The 20952-nt window shown below is 47.1% G+C and overlaps 1 protein-coding gene across 5 annotated transcripts in view; it reads left to right on the forward strand.

Annotated features, from left to right (window-relative positions):
• ADAMTS17 (ADAM metallopeptidase with thrombospondin type 1 motif 17) overlaps positions 1 to 20952 on the forward strand; it is a 350286-nt gene that overhangs the window by 228926 nt on the left and 100408 nt on the right. For all 5 annotated transcript variants that reach the window (XM_081230164.1, XM_081230165.1, XM_081230166.1 and 2 more), the window contains 2 exons: positions 5420 to 5586; positions 14257 to 14384. In XM_081230164.1, the coding sequence (XP_081086290.1) occupies positions 5420 to 5586; positions 14257 to 14384 (295 nt within the window). The remainder of the gene's footprint in view (positions 1 to 5419; positions 5587 to 14256; positions 14385 to 20952) is intronic.

Consider the following 20952-nt stretch of genomic DNA (forward strand, 5'->3'; position numbering starts at 1 on the left):
AAAATCATCCTGCTTGTGGATTGTTTCTCCCTTTTCCCATGTTGTTCAAAATAGTGACCCAAAGGAAAACTGGAAAAATCAACTCTTTTGGTCTTTTTTTTGAACAAGGGAAGTTTAATGTGAAAAAGCATTAGCTATAACAGGTGATTGTAGTATTGGGGAATTAGCTGCTAAGATGTAAAGAACTCTAGAGACACAGGAAGAGCAGATACAGGAAGCAGCCCCTATCTCAGGTCTGAGGCAGGGCACCCAAGGAAGGAACAAATATGGATGAGGGTGCCCCCCTCGCACACACACCCAGGGCTGAAATTCCTTGGACTTGTTGGAGAGGGTACAACCAGGGCCCACTGGATGAGGGAGACGTTTGCAGAGGTGCTGCACTGGTGGGAACCTCTGGGAAATCACACTTAGTGGTGTCAGGGAAAACCGTCCAAAGGAGAAACTGCATGTGAGACCAGGCTGAGAATTTTCCCAAAGTGTTGGTGTGCTCAGAAGCTGCCGTCGGAAGCTGCCTAGAGGGAGGTGGCATGCATCACAGGCCACCACAGGAACCTACAGGGAGAAGTCACATATCAGAACCAGAGACAAAGCCTGTCCCTCCTCTAGGGTCTCTCTAGTAGCTGGTTCTGATAAAGCTTAGCATCATGGCTGCTTGACTGGAGAGCTTTAATTCTTCATATGGCTTCAAGTTACCATCTAGTGTCCTTTCATTTGAACTTGAAGCATTTCTTGTAGGGCAGGTCTGATGGTAAAAAACTTCCTCAACTTTTGCTTATCTGGGAATATCTTAATTTCTCCCTCACTTTTGAATGACAGTTTTGCTGGGTATAGAACTCTTAGTTGATAGATTTTTTTTTCCTTGAGAACTTTGAATGTATCAACCCACTGACTTCTGGCCTCCAGGGTTTCTGATTAGAAATAGGCTTGTAATTTACTGAGGATCTCTTGTCTGTGATGTGTTGCTTCTCTCTTGCTGCTTTCAAGATTCTCTCCTTGTCCTTTGACAGTTTAATTATAGTGCATCTCAGTGAATTTATCCTATTTGAATTGTAGATTCATGTCTTTCTTCAAATTCGGGAAGTTTTAAGCCATCATGTCTTCAAATAATCTCTCTGCTCCTTTTTTCTCCTTCTGAGACTCCCATAATGTGTATCTTAGTCCCCTTACTGGTTTCCCACAGATCCCCTCTGCTTACGTTTCTTTATTCTTTTTTCTTTTCATTCCCCAGACTCAATATTTGAATTCATAGGACAAATTCATAGAACAAATGTATATTCCTGATTTTTGTTTCTGCCTGCTCAGATCTGCTTTTGAACTCAACTGGTAAATTTTTCATTTCAGTTATTGTACTTCTCAACTTCAGAGTATTTTTTCCTTTTTATAATTTCTATCTCTTTATTGGTATTCTCACTTTTTCATGTATCATTTTCCTGTCTTTGTCTACGTCTTCTTTTAGCACGTTGAACATCTTAAAAGACTGTTGTTTTATAGTCTTTGTCTAGTAAGCCCAACCTCTGGGCTTCCTTCAGTTTCTACCAGTGTATTTTGTTCCTTTGAATGGGCCATACTTTCCTGTTTCTTTATATGCCTTGTGATTGTTTTGTTGAAAACTGGACATTTGAATCTTACAATGTACCTCTGGAAATCAGCTTCTCCTCCTTCTTCCCGGATTTACCGTTTCTTTGCTACTGAAAAATTTCTCTGTGTTGGGGATCAAACTGAAGAAGTGTAAGGTCTTCTCTGGCCTTTTCTGAGCCTTCATCTCTTCTTGGGCAAATCTACTGGCTTTCTAAATTTTCCCATCTATGCAGTTGCTTCTGAATAACCTAATCCTTAAATATCTGGCTCCTAAAAGGAGAAAAAGATTTTTTTTAAATGTATTGCTCACTGAAATTCTCTGGTAGGGGCTGCAGCTGGTAGGGATTGCAGCAGTGGTGGCCAGCCTCTATGCCCGTACCTCAGAACTCAAAAGCAGCACTGAGCAGTCAGAACACAGAACTCTGATATTTGGAGGACAAGGTCCTTATTGTCCACCCTGGCTCCAGCAAGCCACACCAGGAATGTAGGCACAGCTACCTGCCATGGGACTGGGACATGGTGTACAGATAGCCACTACCACACTCAAGATTGAAATTGACCAAAATTAACCACAGCTTACCAGCTAAGCTTTCTCCTGGAGGCTTCAAGCTTTCGGATAGACTCCAGAGTTTCAAAATAGTTACTTCAGGCAGTTTTTGCCAGTACAGTTTTGGTCCAGGTGGAGAGATTCTTGGTGCTTCCTACTCCACCATTTTCCCTGACATCACTTTGTCTTTTGATCCTTTTAAGATAAATTCTGATAATATAGTTCAATTCAGTCTAACTACTGTTTATTAAAGACCAGCCTGTGTAGGATTCTCTGCTTGAGGATGCAGAGGAATAAGAGGAAAACAGGAACTCAGCTGACTATTTCACAAGGTTGATGATAAGCAGCATAGCAGAGACCCAAGCAGGGTCAGGAGAGGTTCCAGGCAGTAAAGAAAAATAGGCTGCAGGTTGGAGGTATCCTTAAGCATGGGCAGAGTTAGGGATCAGGGAGTGGGGAAGATGGGGCAGTGAGCCAGATGGGGACTGAAAGGAGACTTGCCTGTGGGAGAAGATTGGACGTGGAGAAGAAAGAGGATAAACAGAGTTCAGGAGGGAAGCATCCTGAGGCACATGTGGTATCTCATGGGCTGCCCCCTCTCAGGCCCACTTTCTGCTGGATCCAGGAATTCTCTTATGTCACATCTAATCTGCTCTCCACCTGCCTGCTGTGAGGCATAAAGGTAGTTGGCATATGAGGGTCAGTCAGACGTAAATCTGGAAAACTCAATTGATGGAGGAAACTAAAAAGGAAACTAAAACAAAGTTTGATGACAATTCAGGAAGTTAATTACATGACATGTGCAAATCTCAGTCCACACCCTAAGGTGTGTAGGAAACATAGCTTCCTTTATTGTTTTAGCAACAACCTAATTTGTATTTTTGCACTCCATTCTAGTCCATTTTGGATTCCTGATCATTTCAGGAGTTTTTGCCCCATTTTCCCTGAGTCTGCATCTAAGTTTGGCTGAGGATGCATCTGATTATTGTGATGTCTGGTGTATTCATCTCCTAGGGCTGCCGTAACAACCCTCTGACTGGGTGGCATAAACAACAGATTTATTTTCCCAGTTCTGGAGGCTAGAAGTCCAAAATCAAGGTTTGGAAGGGTTGGCTCCTTCTGAGGTCTGTAAGGGAGAATCTGGTGGTTTACTGGCAATCTTTGGCATTCCTTAGAGTGTAGAATCATCACTCTGATCTCTGTCTTCATCTTCACATGGCGTTCTCCCTGTGGGTGTCTGTCTCCAGATTTCCCCTTTTTATAGTAACAGCATTCACACTGAATTAGGAGCTCACCCTACTGTAGTATGACCTCATCTTAACTAATTACATCTGCAGTGGTCCTATTTCCAAGTAAGGTCACAGTCTGATGCTCTAGAGGTTAGGACTTCAGCATATGAATTTAGAAAGGACATAATTCAACCCACAACTTCTTACCATAGAGCATCTCTGCCTCACCCATTTCTTCTCTGGTCCCAGCCATGGGATGTGCAACTCGCCTGTTGCAGAAAAGATGTCCCTCCTGCTGGTCCACATGGTTCATCAGGGCCAGCCCCTCTCTGTTCCTTCTGCGCCATGCTTTGTGGCACAGAAATACATTCATCTATCCATACTTGGCACTTGGGCCTGAGGCTCCTGGGGAGGTAGTCTGAGGCTCCACCTATCCGAGCATGCCATGCAGTCGTTTCCCTGAGCTCTAGCTGCCTCCCTGGTACTATGGGCAGGCAAACGAACAAAGGATCCCTCTCTTCTCAGATGTCATAAGCCTTAGAGAGGTTTTGCTGTTCCCTAACTTTGAGATCAAAACTCAGAACCCTCTGTGGAGCCCCTAGCGTATGTAATCTCTCAAGGCTGCCTCCACTCCCAGGTGGGAGAGGTGTTGTCTGGGGTGTGTGAGGTGGGCATGGAGGTATGAGCGGCGCCTTTCCTCCTACTCCAGATGTTTCCTTGAACACATTTATGTAGACCAGGGGCTGGCAAGCTATGGCCCATGGGTCGAATCTGGCCCACCGCTGGTTTTGTAAATAAAGTTTGATTGGCACATAGCCACACCCTTTTGTTTACACATTGTCTTTTGTTGCTTTTGTCCAGCAGTGGCAGAATTGAGTAGTTGCAACAGAGACTGCGTGGCCCACAAAGCCAAAACAATTGACTGTCTGGCCCTTTGCAGAGAAAGTTTGTGGATTTTATTGTGACACAAAAGCCTAAAGACTTTTGCCCCCTTCTGCTGTCATATGTCTTCCATAAGGCAGTCATCATAGGGTGGGTCTTACTGTCCGAACACAAGAAATGGCAAAGAGAGTAAAGGAAATATTCAAAATGAAATGGTTAGTGTATCAAAAATGTCACCTTGCTAACAGGTGTGTACAGTTTGTGAAAAGTCATTGAGTGGAGCAGGTGTGATTTGTGCTGAATTTCAATAAAAAAGTGCCGGGGGAATGGTGAGGGGAGGTGGGATCAATCTTACTCCATCGTGATGCTCTTGGCATCATGGAGGTGAAGGGCACCATTGAGGTTGCCCAGGTCAGAGTCCTAAGAGGACATCCAGGGCCTCGTGGAAGAGCTGGGCAGAGACAGCTTCAGCCAGCTAGGCCAGGGTCCTGCTGCTCCTCCTCAGTGCCCCTCCCATGTGCAGACATGGCCAGAGAACACAACTGGGTCTCCAGCACTGGTTAAAGCCCCAGACTAAGCACAGAGCATCTAGGACCCAAGACCACAGCATGGAGCCCGTGTGGTCTCACGCTTGCCTGGTAAAGGGTGCAAAACTGGGATCCGGCTGGTCTCTACACAAAGCCCATGAACAAGTGAATTAATCATTCTTATTCTTTTCATTACAGAGTAAATGAGAGCTATTTATTTACCCATCCTGAAACTTAGTGACCTCTGGAGTATAGCTAGGAGCCATTTAAAGGTCTTCATTTTGTAGGAGACAAAAAATCAAAAAACCCACACACACCAAAAATTCCCCTTGGGGTTTTCAGTGTTACAGATGGTCAAGTTTTAAGTTCAGATGAAAGACACAATTTGTGGATCTTGGTGAACTGATTGATCCTCACTGTATTCTAATTCCAGATGACCTTGATTTACAGTTCTTGGATTCATTTTTCTGATGGCTCACTTAACATGGTCGTCATCATGGGCCTGGGATTGCTGAGAGATGGTGTGTAAGAGGAGAGGGAGGTTGTTTTGGAAACTTCGCCTGCCCCTTCCCCCTCCGGAAAGAGAGGCCGAACCCGAGCACCCCTGCTATTTCCGCAGCCTGTCTGGTTAACGCAGACCACTGTCTTCCTTCTAGCCCGGGGCCTGGAGGTACACACTGCCTGGGCGCCAGCGTGGAGCACGCAGTCTGTGAGAACTTGCCCTGCCCCAAGGGCCTGCCCAGCTTCCGTGACCAGCAGTGCCAGATGCATGACCGGCTGAGCAGCAAGAAGAAGGGTCTGCTGACAGCAGTGGTGGTTGACGGTAAAGGCATATGGCGCATCCTTTCAGAGTGGCCTCCCTCCCTTCCTTCCCGAGACCATAAACACCTCCTAGGAAAACCCCCAGGGCATCCCCACCCCCACAATCCACCCAAGAGGACACTTCAGTCCTGCCCAGCTCAGCCGTGGACCCACAGGGAGTTGAAGTTGGATGACCCAGCTCTGTGAGGTTTCCCAAAAGCAGCTGTGAGGCAGGCAGTGGACCAGATACCTCCTGCCTGCCCCCTACCCTCGTTCTGTTCATAGCAAGGTGGGTGCGCTGGCAGCCTGCCATCTAATACCCTGTGCTGCCGGGCCCAGGCCAGTGTTGAGGAGAGCGAGGCTCTGCAGGAGCAGGGCAGCGGGTTTGTGTGTCTGCTGTTTCTCTTTCCAGTGGTGACGCTTTCTTGCATTTCTTTTCTTGGTTCATCTTGGGTTGGCTCTTACTCCTTGACTGGAGTGTTTGGGGAAAGTTTTTTTTTTTTTTAAACTTAGGTAACATTGGTTTATAACATTATGTAAATTTCATGTGTACAACACTATATTTTTCACCTGTGTATACACTACAGTGTGCTCCCCACCAGCAGTTAAGTTTCCATCCATCACCATACAGTTGACTCTCTTTACCCTCCCCCCACCCCCCTTCCCCTCTGGTAACCACTACTCTGTTTATTGTATCTATGTGTTTGTATTTGTTTTGTTCCAGGACAGTTTACAACTTGGGGAAGATGATAATAAGCACAGGTCACATTTTCTTTCCCAGAGTTTTCTGCCAAATCAAGAGACTCTGCCCACTGGACATTACAAGCATTTCCAGTGGCTGATAAAATTCGAGGTGGGGTATCAGGTCTATAGGATTTGTGATGTTTGTTTATTGTCCATAAGATCTCCCAGGGCCTAGTTCAGGGTTTTTCATGCTTAAAATTCTGTTCATCTTCAGGAAACAAGAATGTGTTATAATGATGACAACATGGTCCCATTTATGGAGCATACCATGTGCCAGGCTCAAGTTAGCTCTGCTTATATCATCTCATTAAATATGCAAAACCACCCGTGCAGAAGGTGAGAGGTTACAGGTTACGTAACACGTCTAAGCTGCTGCATGAGGAGCAGGGAGGGAACTAAGCCCAGTTCCAGAGGAGCTGACTCAGAAGATAACCAGCTGGCTTCCAGTAAGACAGAAAGATTTCACGAGTGCTGAGTGAGGATGCTTCAATAAGAACTCAAGCAACTGGGCCTGATTTTTACACAGGCTCTGAAGTATTTTGCAGGAGGCAAAATACTTTGCAGGAGAATGAGGTTCCTGTGCCAGGACTTAGGTTTCTTCCCTGTGATCTGAAGAACCTCTGAAATATACACTCTGTTACAAGCTCAAGCTTGCATAACTATGCCGGGGGTAGACCCAGGCAGCACAGGGAATAATGGCCTCAGATCCGCAGCTTTTAACCCAACAACCTGACCCATCACCTTCAAACTGACATGGGACGTTCTAAACCAGAGCAGAGAATACCAACCCACCCAGCCACGGGCTCATTTTAAAGCTCATCTGGGAGCTCCCCCAGACATTCTCCCTTTTTTACAAAGACCACCACCTTTGGGAACTGTGTGATTATAGCCACCCTGTCGCCTAACCAGCAGATTTCCAGGGAGATGGAGCCTTCACACCCTCGGCTTTCCCTGCAGACTAGGGAGAGAGGAGACCCATGCTCCCAAACGGGGGACAGGCAGCTGGAGGCTGGGGCTCACAAAAAAGCCTTGTGGCTCTGCCTGGGCATTCATCTGATGCAGGAAGACATTTGAGGCCTCTAGACGTCCCAGGCACTCGGACCCCTAATCGGAAGGAAGATAGTGCTGGCAGGGCCTGCCGTGTTTGCAGCGCAGTGGCAGGTTTTGATGAGAAGCAGCTTCATTTCCAAACCTTCAACCATCCCCAGACTACTAGATAAGGATGGTTTAGGTCCCCTATCTGTCCTCTCCCACGTCTTGGGAGCAAGAAGAGGTCAGGTCTAAGACGGACTCACCCACTCTCATTTCCTCTCTGCCATGTGCAAGGCCTTGTTATTCTTTCCTTGGTCTCTTGCTCCAGTTTTCAGTTTTCCTGCCTCTTTTATTCAATGCAGAAATCCCACTGAAATGTCTGTTTTTCCACAGATTTCTCCAAGTCCAGATTAAACTTCTATTTTACTTCTAACCACTTTTGGATCACTGAGCTCCTTGGTTCCTTATCATTACAGTGGCTGAGGCTGATGTCTGCCCAGATCCCCCTTACAGGAAGCCTCCAAGTACAGCTATTTGGGGAAGCTCATTGTGTTCAGAATGTGTTTTTACCCACTCGCTTTTTGTTTCTGCCAAAGCAATAAATAATTATAGCCAGAGTGCCACCACCTTTGATCTGAAAAGTGGAACCCTACTTGATAAGGACAGTAAGCACTCTGCCTTTGAAGGAGAGACCCCAAGTACAGGGCCTTGCAAGGGTAGCTTGACACATCCCCCTCTGGGGTGGAATTGTCATGACTTCTTGCATATTTGGTTTCATTTCCTTCTCAAATATAAACAGAAGCCAGCGGTTTTTTTGTTTTGTTTTGTTTTGTTTTGTTTTAAGGAGCATTTCATGAGGATAAAAACAAAATAATAAATGCCCAATTCAGAAGGTAGGGGGAGAATAGAGATTATAAGTGTTCCTCTCACAACTCGGTTTATAAAAGGCACAATTCTAGCTCAGCCATGAGAGGAACGATTCCTGTGGTTGGGCTCTGGGCTCTTCTGAAGCCCATTATGACTGCCCTATTCATAGCGTTGCTATCGCTGTGGAATTCTTTGGCGAGTGACGCACAGTTCAAGAAAGGGGAAGCTATATTTTTTTCTTTTTCCTCTTATTGAAAAAAAAAAAAGGGAATTCTTGCAGAGGTAGATTTTCCAAGGGAGGGCTCAGGACCACAAATTCATACCACCTCCAAAAGAAGACAAAGACTTTCCTTAGAAAATATTTCTAAGTGGAAAAGCCTTTAGACAGAAACCCATTGAGATGGCCTGTTGCCAAACCCACCCCCTTTCTGCTTTCCCTGTGGAATCTCATTTAAGTGGAAGCCTTCAAGAGTTTAGTCCTCCCCGCCCAGGCCAGCAGGCCACGTGCCCATTGAAGTGTCAGAGGCCTTGGCAAAGGCCGTGTCTGGACGTGGAGGTGCTTTCCCAGCTCCCTCTCCCAGCTGCCTCTCCCCGACATGGTGGAACTCCCTCTGGGTCTGAGCCTCCCAAGGGATGGAAGGTCTGATGGTCAGGACTCTCTGACTCGAGCTTGACCACTCTGGCTAGAGCTGCTTAATGAAAAAGAGAGTGGTTGTGAAGATGCAGGGTATCTCACAGGTCCCCAGGGCCGGGATGAAGATCTGAGGCCAGAGCCTCTGAAGATGTTAGGACCTTCTCTCCGTGTTCACCACAGCCTGCGTTTGTGACCCATTTCTTCCTGCTCCCGCTACAGACTGGCTTTCTCACAACTTGCCCACGTACAGGCTGATGGGCAGCCCACTGCACCTTTTATGAAGTCTTCATCCTGTATTCAAATCCTTTGGGGCCAGATGTGGTTGGGAGTTCAGAGCATTTTAGGTGTTAGAAAAATAACAACATGCATCAACCATATATTATTTAATATCCCAGTGGGGTCCTGGGAAGCACCCCACAGTCGGACACACAGACACCTCTACCAGGTAACCCATGAACAGTCTCTAAGTGGGGTACTGAGTACTGCCAACAGTCTCATGTCAGTCAAGGCTAATTTTGCTGCCTAATGTGTCTGCCAAATATGTTTAAAAAAAATGCTTGCAGTTTTCAGAGCTTTTGGATTTCTGAATTGTGGATGAGGGAGTGTAGACTTCTTAGAGATCCATCAACCATGAGCAGACAGAACCTCTCTATCTAATTTCAGTGCTGATTTCCCAGGAGAGAGACTCTGATTGGTCCAGCTGTGGTCAGGTGGCCATTCTGTCCAATCAACTGAGGCCCCATGAGGCCTGCCTATGAGGTTGTGGTGAGGAGAAAGACTCTGATTGGTCCAGCTACAGTCATGTGGCCACTGCTGGTCCAATCAGCTGAGGCCTGGCTATGGGGTCATGGTGAGCAGCTTTGGGGGTAGGGAGCTGAGCAGCCTCCTCAACATGTATACCCCACAGAGGGCCAGACAGAGCTGGGGTGAGCACCTGTGATGACCTCAACATTAGTGTCTCCACCTTAGTAAGACTTTGTAACCACTGGCAGAGAAAGAACAGCAAGAGCGCTAAGAGCCACAAGTATTGTCTGCACCATCCTCGTCCTGAAGCACAGGGGGGAGCCCTCCAAGCCCCCACCAAGCAGATGTGGTGGTGTGGCTCTTAAGACCCCAAGTCCGTCTCACATGCCCTGTCTGTGGCTTCCCCATCCAAATGTAAGTCCTGACGACAAGTGAACCAGTGAGAAGCTGGGACCCACCCCAAACAGTCAGCCTCAATCCGAATTTAATATCAGCACACATCAGCCAGGCAAGAGGGATGTTCCAAGCTTCTTTCCTTAGTGTGTGTGGTTGTATAACTTTTAAGAAGATTTGACCTCCTTCTGTACAACTGTGGATGTAGGAGTGTTGACACTGCCCAAAGCTGAAATCCAACACCTCATGTCATTGATCAGGAGATTAATTGCCCACCCAGGGCAGCTTGGAGGGGAATATTCAGAGAATTTCGAGAGGTTCTGAGCTGCCTCGAGTTTTATAAAGTTTATCCTGAGTCGCTTTGGGACATTAGTGCTACACCTTCCTAGAGGTGTGAGGTGCCCTGAATTCTGAGCAGAATCCTCAGAAAAGGAGATGGACAAATGGAGGGAGTTCCAGCTGAGCAGAGGAAGGAAGTATTACCTCTGGACTCTGTTGTGGGGCCTGGGGCTCCCAGACTACTGTAGCCACAGGGGACGGTGTCTGCAGGTGGGAGAGTGGAATACAGGTGGAGTTGAGTGTACCTTCTTGCCTGGGGTCATGGTCAGAATCCCTCCATCTGAGGTTGGGACCACCTGCTTTGCAGAGTCTCTACTTCCCTGATGTTCACACCAAAGAGCCCAGAAAGAGATCTTCATCCCTTTCAAATCTGGTCTTTCTAACTTACCTCAAAAGAGCCTCTACTTTTCTACCCAAATCCCATTTTCATCTCTGCCTAAATCAGAGTATACACTCATAAACGTTCATAAAACTGGTGGTTTGTTTTCAGCAGCACCATTTTGCCCCCTTGGTATATTTGACCCCCCGAGTTCTCCATTCAGAAAGAAAACAGTGATGGTGGAAAGAAACCAGGATGGGGCGAAGAGGCCAGGGTCTGGCTCTGCCAACTGAGGGACTCTGGACAGCCATGCACGTTCTCTGAGCCTGTGTGATCGTCTGTAAGATAGAATGATGACAGCACCCACCTGAACTGCGTAGACACTACTTAGCATGCTGCATGGCACCATCATCATTACTACTGCTACTGAATGAATCTCCTCAAAGCTCAGTGACTCCAGAAATTGAGGCAGCACTTCAGTTTAAATGTAATCCATAGTTTTGAAACTGCTTTGTCCAAGGGATCCATCCTTACAGTGAAACACTAGAGGAAGCCCAGTATGTGGAGAAGGTATACCCATCCATTCAAGATGGGGACTGTGTGCTGCCTCTGTCTCAGTGGCTCTCTGAGATGCTCAAAGGAAACCTCAGGGTCCTAAAGAGCACCTCCAAAATCTTGTCAAGTTAGCTTCCCAGAACCTGATCTCAGTTTACATTTCAGTCTCCCATAGTTCTCCTTTCACTGGCTACCATCTTGGGTTATTCCATCTAAATGGAGGGACAACTGCCCCCAGCTTGCCAGCTGGAGAAATGGATCATTCCTTCTAGTATGCCCTGTCCTCTGACAGCTCAGGATCAGACCCATGAGGCAGTCAGCCTCATTGGGGATTTGCTGTGTACTTGTCTACAAGACAACCAGGGCCTTGAAAGGCATGCATGACTCATCTTTCTTTCCCAAGCAGTGCCAGAAGAGTGCCTTGTGTGAGAGAGGGGCTCCATCCATGTTTGTTAAATGAATAAATGAATCATTGTTTCTTTGCTTACCTGGGAATCTACCCTTCACAGCAGATTTTTCCCCCCACGGCTAACTGGAACAGCCAAGTTGAACATCTCCACTGTGCCCCTGTAGCTTCTTTCTAGTGTTCTAAGACAAGGCTTATTTTGTTGATCATGTTGATCAGCAGCGCTCCATGGGAGAGGAGCTCTATGGAAAGCTGTTGACCACAGTGGCAGTTTAGTGAATGATGTCACCCTATCACAAAAGCTCCAGAACCTGGATAAGACAACATGTCTGCCCTGACAAGAACTCTCCAGCTAGGATGCCAAGGTCTACTGAGGCCAAGTCAGCTCCAGAAGCCTTTTTTTCTTTTACCCCTGCCCTTGCTCACCTGAGACCACCAGAAGGACCCACTGGGGAAGGTTCATGGTGGAGACAAAGGGCCTGGCAGAGACAGCACAAAGATGTTGGTGTTTCTCTCTCTGGAAGTTCCTTTGCAAAATAATTGTATAAACCACATTAGAATTAGGTGACTGAGAGAAAGAGAGAAAAGGTGCATTTATCTTTCTCAATTGTGTACAAAAGAACAAAATCCATTCATTTATTAAAAAATAAATAATCCTAAAGCTTTCCTACAAAGATCAATTACAAGGAAAGGAAGTCCCCTTTCACCACTACTTTTTCAACATCATACTGGAAGTCCTAGTTAATGCAACAAGACAAGAAAAGGAAATAAGAGGTACAGTAAGTCTCCTACATACAAACAAGTTCAGTTCTGAGAGCGCGTTCATAAGTCCAATTTGTTTGTAAGTCCAACAGAGTTAGCCTAGCTACCCAACTAACACAATTGGCTATTTAGTACTGTACTGAAATAGGTTTATAATACATTCGCATCTTTGAAAGTTCGCAACTTAAAGGTTCATATGTAGGGGACTTACTATATACAGATTGGGAAGAAAGAAAAGTACCTTTATTTGCAGATGACATAATCATCTATGTAGAAAATCCAAAAGAATCAACAGAAAAAAACTCCTAGAACTAGTAAGGGATTATAGCAAGGTTGCAGGATATAAGGTACATTACATGTCAGTCGCTTCCCTATATAACAACAATGAGCAAGTGGAGTTTGAAATTAAAAACACAATGCCAGGGACCTCCCTGGCAGTCCAGAGGTTAAGACTCTGCGCTTCCAGTACAGAGGCCTGGTCGGGGAACTAAGATCCTGCATGCTGTGCCATGCAGCCAAAAAATAAAATTAAAAAATAAAAGGAACACTGCTGAAATTCTTAAAACAAAAACACAATGCCATTTACATTAGCACCCCCAAAATGAAATAATTAGGTATAAGTCTAACAAAATATGTATAAGATCTACATGAGGAAAACTACAAAACTCTGATGAATGAAATAAAACAATTACAAAAATGGGGAAATATTCCATATCAATGGAAAGATATCAAGATGCCAATTCTTTCCAATTTGATCTAGAGATTCAGGGCAATCCTGATGAAAATTCCAACAAGTTATTTTGGGTATATCAACAAACTGACTCTAAAGTTTATGTAGAAAGATGAAAATATTTACCAAGACCTTCTGTGAGCCAGGTCCTGGGACTGACCTGAGGACAGAAGATGAAAGTTCAGTTCCTTGTCTTCCAAGGGCTCCCATTTCCATCAGTTCTTCAATCTAAAGGTAATTACCATCCATCCCCTTCAAAATCCTGTAGCAACAGGATCCACCTTATAAGAAATCCTCTTGTATATGGGAGTTGCTCAAACAATTATAGTACAGTAGGATTTGAGGGCTTTAATGGAGGTGTGTGCAAAGTGCAGATAGAGAGTCCAAGTCAGAGGTGGCATGAGGAGAGAGAGCTCTGGAGTGGAAGTTTCTGGGGTGCCAGGAATCTTCCAGAAAGCTAAGTGCAGGGAGGGATTTCCAGGCAGAGGGAACAATCTAGGCAAAGGCGTGACATCTTGGCATGTTCTGGGAGCTCACTTTGTTCCAGCAGCAGCAGAAATCAGGGTTTCCATCCTGCCTGGGGGCATGGCTCTTACAAGTTGTCCTAGAGGCTTCTGTGTCCCCTTTCTGTTCCTTATTCCTGCTCTGTTTCTTCCAGGGCCTTCTTACCACATACCATAGCCCTGCAGCTTTTAACCAGAGGCTGGGGAGCACTAAAGCTTTAGCAAAAGCCGCTGCCGTGGAGACACCCCTGGGCCTGCTCCCCTCACTGGGAGGCCTTCTTGTTCGCCTCCTTCCCCTTTCCCACCCCAGGCTCACCCTTGATACATAGTCAACTTGCTTAGAGGTTAGCACACCACAAAATGTTTGTTCTGCCTGGTATTTTTAATACCCTAAGGAAAAAGAAATACTGTGTCTTTGCAAAGGGTAAAGAGAACAAGGTACAGAAAAGCCCACAGTGCCCTCACCTCTGTGTCATTCACCTGATTTCTCCATTTTCTGTTTCACGCATTCCAAGGCCTGGGTGCAACATGTGCCATGTACCTGTGACCTTGATCCCATGCCGACTTCTCGTCTCTTGGGCTGGCCTGTCGCTCACGTGCATCTGCACCCTGCATGGCCCCCAAACCCCATCCCACGTCAACGTCCACCCCTTTCCCTCCTTAGATAAGCCGTGTGAACTCTACTGCTCGCCCCTCGGGAAGGAGTCCCCGCTGCTGGTGGCCGACAGGGTCCTGGACGGCACGCCTTGCGGGCCCTACGAGACCGACCTCTGTGTGCACGGCAGGTGCCAGGTGACGTGTTTTCCTTGTGTCCTTGGCAGGGCTTTGGAGGGGAGGCTCCCTCCAGAGGGGCTCAGGGTGGCGGGGGCCTGGGTGAGGAATTGCATTGGTGGTGCTGCCACCTGCAGCCTGGCACCCCTCCCTCCCTCAGCAGTGACTGAGCATGAGGCCCAAGTGCAGGCCAACCAAGAGTTGAGGCGCTGAAAGAGTAGTGGCAACATGGGTCATCTCAAAAAACTTGGAGTAACTTTAGACATCATGACAAAGGGAAGAGCAGATAGACTACTAGGTGGGACTGGAAGATGTATACGAACATATGTTTTTGGACAAGCTGTGCTTGGTTAGCTATAAAAGATATAGTAAAACTGAGCAGATGCCTTCACAGGTGGTACCTGGGGATGTGACTATGCTTGGCTTTGGGGGACTGCTCCACCCACTGGAATATAATCCCCAGACCCATCCTGATGTTGGATGTCTGTGATTCATCAGCATGATGAAAGATGTCATTTAAGAAGACAAAGAGAAAGGAGGGAGGGAGGGTGTCCGATCATTTCAACCCTAGTGGATTTTTTTCCCTGCAAAGTCCAAACTAGTCTAAGACTAGGATTCTTCAGGGAAAAACTTGACAGTATCCAGACTCCTTTGGCACTGCCTGGCTTTGTTATCAAATACGAATATGTAGGAGTGATAGACACTTAGTGCCCCAGAGTCTTGGCCAGGCATCCTCTTGGGGAAGGAGAGGCGACAGGCCCTCAGGGCTGCTGCACTGTAGCAAAGAATGGGCAGAGCCTGTGGCGGAGATGTGAACAGTGATCTTATCATTATCATTGAAAGAAAAATGGCTGATGGTTCTGGTTCTTTGGTAAACCTGCTAGCAAGCCAAGTGCAAGATCTGTTTCTGTCCTAAATTACACACTTGCATGGGCCATGGTGCAGCCCAACGATGTATGTTCCTTTAGCAAACATTTCCCAAGTTAAAAGCACTTGTATTCTTTAGAGCAGCACCAGCTGAGCCACCTCCAGCCTCTCACCAGCATCTTCTGCAGTGTTCTTATCAGTGTGGAAACATTTCTAAGAATCCTGAAATTTTCTGGCCAGTGCGGTCCACGTTAAGTGGCCAGACGTGATTTCAGCTCTAAGCGATCAGTGCCAGTGTGCCCCTTCCGTGACTTTGGTTCTAACTGCAGCCTTTTCAATTAGGAAATCTCCCCCCATACCATGACAGTGAAACTCTCAGTCCTTTAGTGAGTACAGCAGGGTTTTTGAGCTGCCACTCAAGGTATTTCAATAGCCTTAAGTGTGCAGTCATCAGGGCACCATCGAGCCAGAGCCTGCCCTGCACTTGGGTGTGACATGAATGACATGTGTACACTCGCCTTCCCGTTCCCACCTCCCTCCCATTCCACCCCCCAGTCCATCTCAAATGCCTCTACCACCATCTTCATCATTGCATTTACTCACCCTGCGCTGGGACTTAGTGCTCACCAAACATGACCCCTCAAGGCAGGGGGCTCTAGAGCACAGAGGTGCAGACGCTGGCCCCTCTCACAGTGCTCTACAGTAGGTGGGGTTCATGCTCCCTAGAGCCTCACCCTGACAATGGGGAGACCGCTGCCTGCCAGTTCTTGGAAGTACCGTCTCCTCTACCTGGAAGCATCCCAGTGACCCACTGCCTCCAGGCCGCCCACCAGTCCTAGCAGAAGGGCCGCTGTCCTGGGATACGGCAGCACACCTGCCAGCAAGCACCTCATGAGGGAAACAACTTGCTTTCTGAAGGAAGTTAAAAATCCCACCTGTAATTTTTCTAAGAGTGCTCATTCTTCAGAGAGAATCTATGAAGGTTAACTGTAGCCCAAGGTTAACTCAGTTCTCACAAAAATCCAAATTAGTAAAGTCAGAGTTAATGAAGTTTTATAATAACATTGAGCATGTTTAAATAAGACTAAGAAATTAAGTACAAATACAGTATTTATGCCTAGTTACTGTGATTGCCAAAGTGGAAAGTTCTGGATTTCTGTGGTCCTTGTGAATGAGTAAGGCAAGGAATATTGGTTAAAGAGAAGACGAGTAATAGTAATAAAAAGATATCTCAGGGGTTTTGTGAGCAGAGGGTCTGTACCTATTCATCAATGTCATTATCTAATTGTAGTGGATAAAAGGTAGAAATCATCCATATTTTATGTAAGACAGCACTTCCAGAAATGTTGCCATGGTTTACTTGCTAGCTTTTCCCACTCTTCCCTTCAGCTGTAAATTTTGCTATTTTGGGGTAGCAGAAGGAGTTCTGGGAAATTCTGAGAAACATGGTGACTAGTTGGTGGGGAATGGCAGGGACGAGAGGCTCCAAAATGGCATTTTGAGAAGATTCCACTAAGCTCCAAATAGCAGGCTGATTCAAACCATAACATGAAACACGGAAATACCATTTTACTCTGTTTTATGAGGACTGAGTTAAGTTTCATTTCAGTGAGTCACAAATTACTTAACATGCTGAAATGAAACTTAACAGCGCTCATAAAAGTGGGAGTGAGTTGGGGGAAGAAACACAAACATTGTCTATTTTTCAGCAAGTCCCTATAAATCAGGAGTCCCATCATTAATGATTCCTACTGTTGGCCTCCAGAAGCAAGGAAATCAAGTTAATACGCCTCTAATGTGCAACTTGCCTCAAAGCTGCTGACCGGCAGTGGGTGAGTCAAATGGATGGACATGTCTGCATGGACCTGGGACCAGATATGCTTGGCTTTTCTTTAAGGCCTCATCAGCTAACGTACACTTGCAGCCAATGTACTCCGATTACAGTCACATTTCCTTGGGACCCTAACTTGTGTATATATCCCTGGCTTGATGAACACCCAAACAAAACACCTTCAGGGCCTATAAGCTTATTCAGTGGAGAGATTGTGTCTGATTGTCTGTGTTCTCCAAGGGGCTGGCTTAAAGGACAGACAGCCTCTGATAGCATTTTACAAAGAAAAAAAGAGTGGGTGGGTCCCCTGCTCTTAGGACTTCAGCGATTCTGGAATCCGGAGCTTATTTCAATGGACCATTTTCATTGCCCAGAATTTATTGGCCTCTTATTTTGTGGTCTATTAGGCAAGTGGAATTACTGCTAGAATCTAGGAGAATTATAAGAGGCTCTGGCCTCAGAGTCCCCCTGTGTAAAAAGGGGTAACAAGCATGCAGGAATCTGTACCGGGTGTTTATGCATGCATGGGCCTTTCAACAGTGCTGAAACTTTATCCACAGCAGTGCTTAAAACTCTGAAGTCATTCCCTGTATCCCTTTTATCTGATTAACCTCCCATAGCAACTTCTGGATTAAGGCAGCAGACTGAGCTACATGTTCACCCCTCTTCCATCCCAGGACTCCACTAATCCAGTGGTTAAGGCAGAATAGCACAAACCATGGTGGTGAAGAGAAGCAGAGGCCACCCTTTGACAAGAGGGCAGAAGTGGATGGAAGTTTCACTGAAGAAACAGAGGCCAGAACTGGAACAGATGGAGAGTCACAACCAAAAGGAAAGCAAGATACTTGAGGAAGTCTAGTACTTGGGAATGGAATGGGAGGGAGGAGTTGGCTGAAAATAATGAGTTACCATTGCTGATCATGCCCAGCCTGGCACTGGGAGCTTGACGGGCTGTTAGGAAGTTATCTTCAGGCTCTTTTCCGAAGTTGTGTGATAAGCTGTTCAGGGACAGCTGAAGCAGGGGAGGGACCCCAGTATTCTAGCATAGCTCCCACCCTCTGGGACCGGGGGCAGAGCCCAGCTTCCCTCCCGCCAGTCCCAAATGAAAGACTGCCACCCTCGCATCTGGAGTTCCATCAGTTGGCCCTTCTGTGCCTCATTCTCAAATACAAGTGGTCAACCAGAGATCATCAGCTCTCTGAAGAAAACCAGCAGCAGGAATGAGAAAGACCAAGAAAAACAAACAGGAAAACTGACCCTGGCAGAAAATTGAGATAATTACTGAATTCTGTATGCAGCCAAATGATCAACCAAGCATGCAGGCAAAATAAAGCAATTTTGAGACGTGGAAGAACTCAGACATTTTATTTTCCATGCATCCATTCTGAAGAAATGACATGTAGTTTAGCAAGACAAGGGTGAAGTCCGGAATGAGGAAGACGAGCCCAGCAGGACTTAGTGGAGCTGACCCAGGAGCCCAGACAATGCTGGGATGGGGGCTGCATCGCTGGCTGAAAGTAGCAATTAAATTTAAAACAAGAAGTCAGTGGTGTCCCTCGAACAGCAGAGAGAGAGTGAGGCAGTAGTTGGAAGATAGCTATTAAGTTGAAGAAAGGAAGCGCTTCTCCTCTCAGCCAGAAAAATAAACACAAACAAGACCGTCGAAACCTGTGTGAGGAAGTCCCAGTGCAAACATTAGAAAGTTAAACTGCGCTGTTGTGGGAGGGGTGACTCTGCTGTCAGGCTGGGGGTGCAGAGGGCCTGGTTTGAAAACCAAAGTCTCCTATTCCCAGTCTGGCCCAGGGCCGAGCTTGATGAGAGGTCAGCATTTTTATGTGTTTATTGAACACGTATTCTGTGCTCAGCACCGTGCTGGCCACTGTGTTTGGGTTGAGGACAAGAGTACAGAGGATTATAAGACACTGTCTTCCACACGCTTATGGTGCATCTGTCGGGAAGATGAGACTGACTCATGGGAAACCCTAACAACCACAGGTGAAGGTGTGATCAAGAGCCAGTGAGAGACTGGGTTTAGACAGAGCGGAAAGAACATTCCATGTGCTGGACGCTGAAAGGTGCACTGGGCGTGCAGTGCTCAGTAGGACCAAGACGGTTCCTGTCCCCATGCACCGTACAGACAAGAAACACGTAAACTCAGAGACCTGGTCATTCCTGGGACTGGCCCGTGTGAGGATGAAACGGTGTCGTAGACCGTGGGCTGCGAGTGGTGCAGCAGGGCCCTCCGAGGAGACAGAGCCAGCCCAGCGGAGACATGGTGGGGAACGCTCCCAGCAGAAGGCAGCAGGGGCGAGGCGGGCACATTCCAGAAACAGTGGAGGGCAGGGGGCAGAGGCTCCAGGGCCTGGGTCGGGCAGGGCCGGGCAGGCTGTGGCTGGAATCTGGGTTTATTCTGACTGTGGGTGTGATGGAGCTCGCGGGAGCTGGAGGTGGTTAGACTCAGTGTGCACTTGGAGAAGGAGGGAGGGAAGCTGGGGGGCTGAGCGGTTGGGATGAGATCAGGGAGAGCCCCAGGTTCCTAAGTGCGGGCATACTCGATAGGCAGTGGGGTCCACAGCCATGACCAGGTAAAGATCAATCTGGCAGCAGCGGGGAGAAAACCAGTGTGATAAGTCATTTGCTGAGTAATGAGGGTCTAAACTGGGCAGTGGCCATGAGCACAGAGAAGAAATAGACACTAGAGAGGTTTCAGGGGACAAAGCCACGAGGCCGGCACCTAAGTGAGTATATCAAGAAGAGGGGTCGGAAATGGCCTGGAGGCCTCAGGCTTAGGGCCGGGAAGGCAGCCGTGTCTGTCAGCTCCAGGAGGGCGGCAAGAGGCATCCAACAGTAGAAGTGAGAAGTCAGGAGCCAGCAGCTTTAGAGGAGGAGCCAGTGTTTCCGTGTGGCCCCACCGAGGTCAGTGTCCTGGCCAGAGAGTCTAGGGGTGTTGTCAGCAGACCGGCCTTCTGTGAGCCTGGGTGGGAGGGCGAGTGTGAGGTTTAAGAGCCGTCTGCATGTGAGTGATTGTTGCAACTTAAGGAGAAGGTGACATTACCAAGAAAAATCAGAAGCAGAAGGGGCACGAGAGCTGCCCGCTTTCGGACAAGAGATGGGGGAGGCAGAACTGTCCAAGGGATCGGGAGAGAATCACACAAGAGGCACCTCGGATACCCGCTCCCTTCTCGGCCTCTGTCTTAGCGTCTTTATTCCAGGTTAGGCATGTAACAGGAGTCCAGTAACCGTGCTTTGGGTGAATGAATGTATGCACAGCCGCAGATGGGGTATCATCAGATGCTACAGAGTGACAGATCAAAGATGAGGATGGAGAAATGGTCACTGGATGTGGTGACCAGGAGGTTGTATGTCACTGGTGATGGTCCATCGAGCAGCGGCAGGAATCTGGGCGCAGAATCCAGGTTTCAAATCACTAAAGATGGATATTCTTCACTTCTGTCCTGTTCATGGTCCATCCCTCCCCCTCCTCCAGAACATAGTTCTGAGCACTAATGCTTTTCTAGTCTTTTTGCATGTTTCACAGGAACTGTCTCTACAAAAAGAACTTGTGCTTTTCCTGCCAGGTCCCTACCATCCTGAGCCTTTGATTAATTATGCTCCAGACAGCGTCCTCCCCTTGGTGTCACACACACTCTCACTTCAGCAGAGCAGGGCTCTGACCAACAGATGCTGAGTAGGAACAGCTTTGGAAACTCAGAAATGGGTAGCAGGAATTCCTAGTGTATGTAGAAAAGTGACTGCCGGGGATCACTAAGATAACATGGGAAGATTCAAGAGTTTATTGTTTGGAGTTCCCTTTGATTTTGTCTTCTTGTCCTCTGGAACACCAAGCCTCATAAATACAGACATTAAATCTCCTCTAACATTCAGTATTTT

The sequence above is a fragment of the Mesoplodon bidens genome (assembly GCF_964165515.1).
Source record: "Mesoplodon bidens genome assembly, chromosome: 3".
Classification (NCBI taxonomy): Eukaryota; Metazoa; Chordata; class Mammalia; order Artiodactyla; family Ziphiidae; genus Mesoplodon; species Mesoplodon bidens.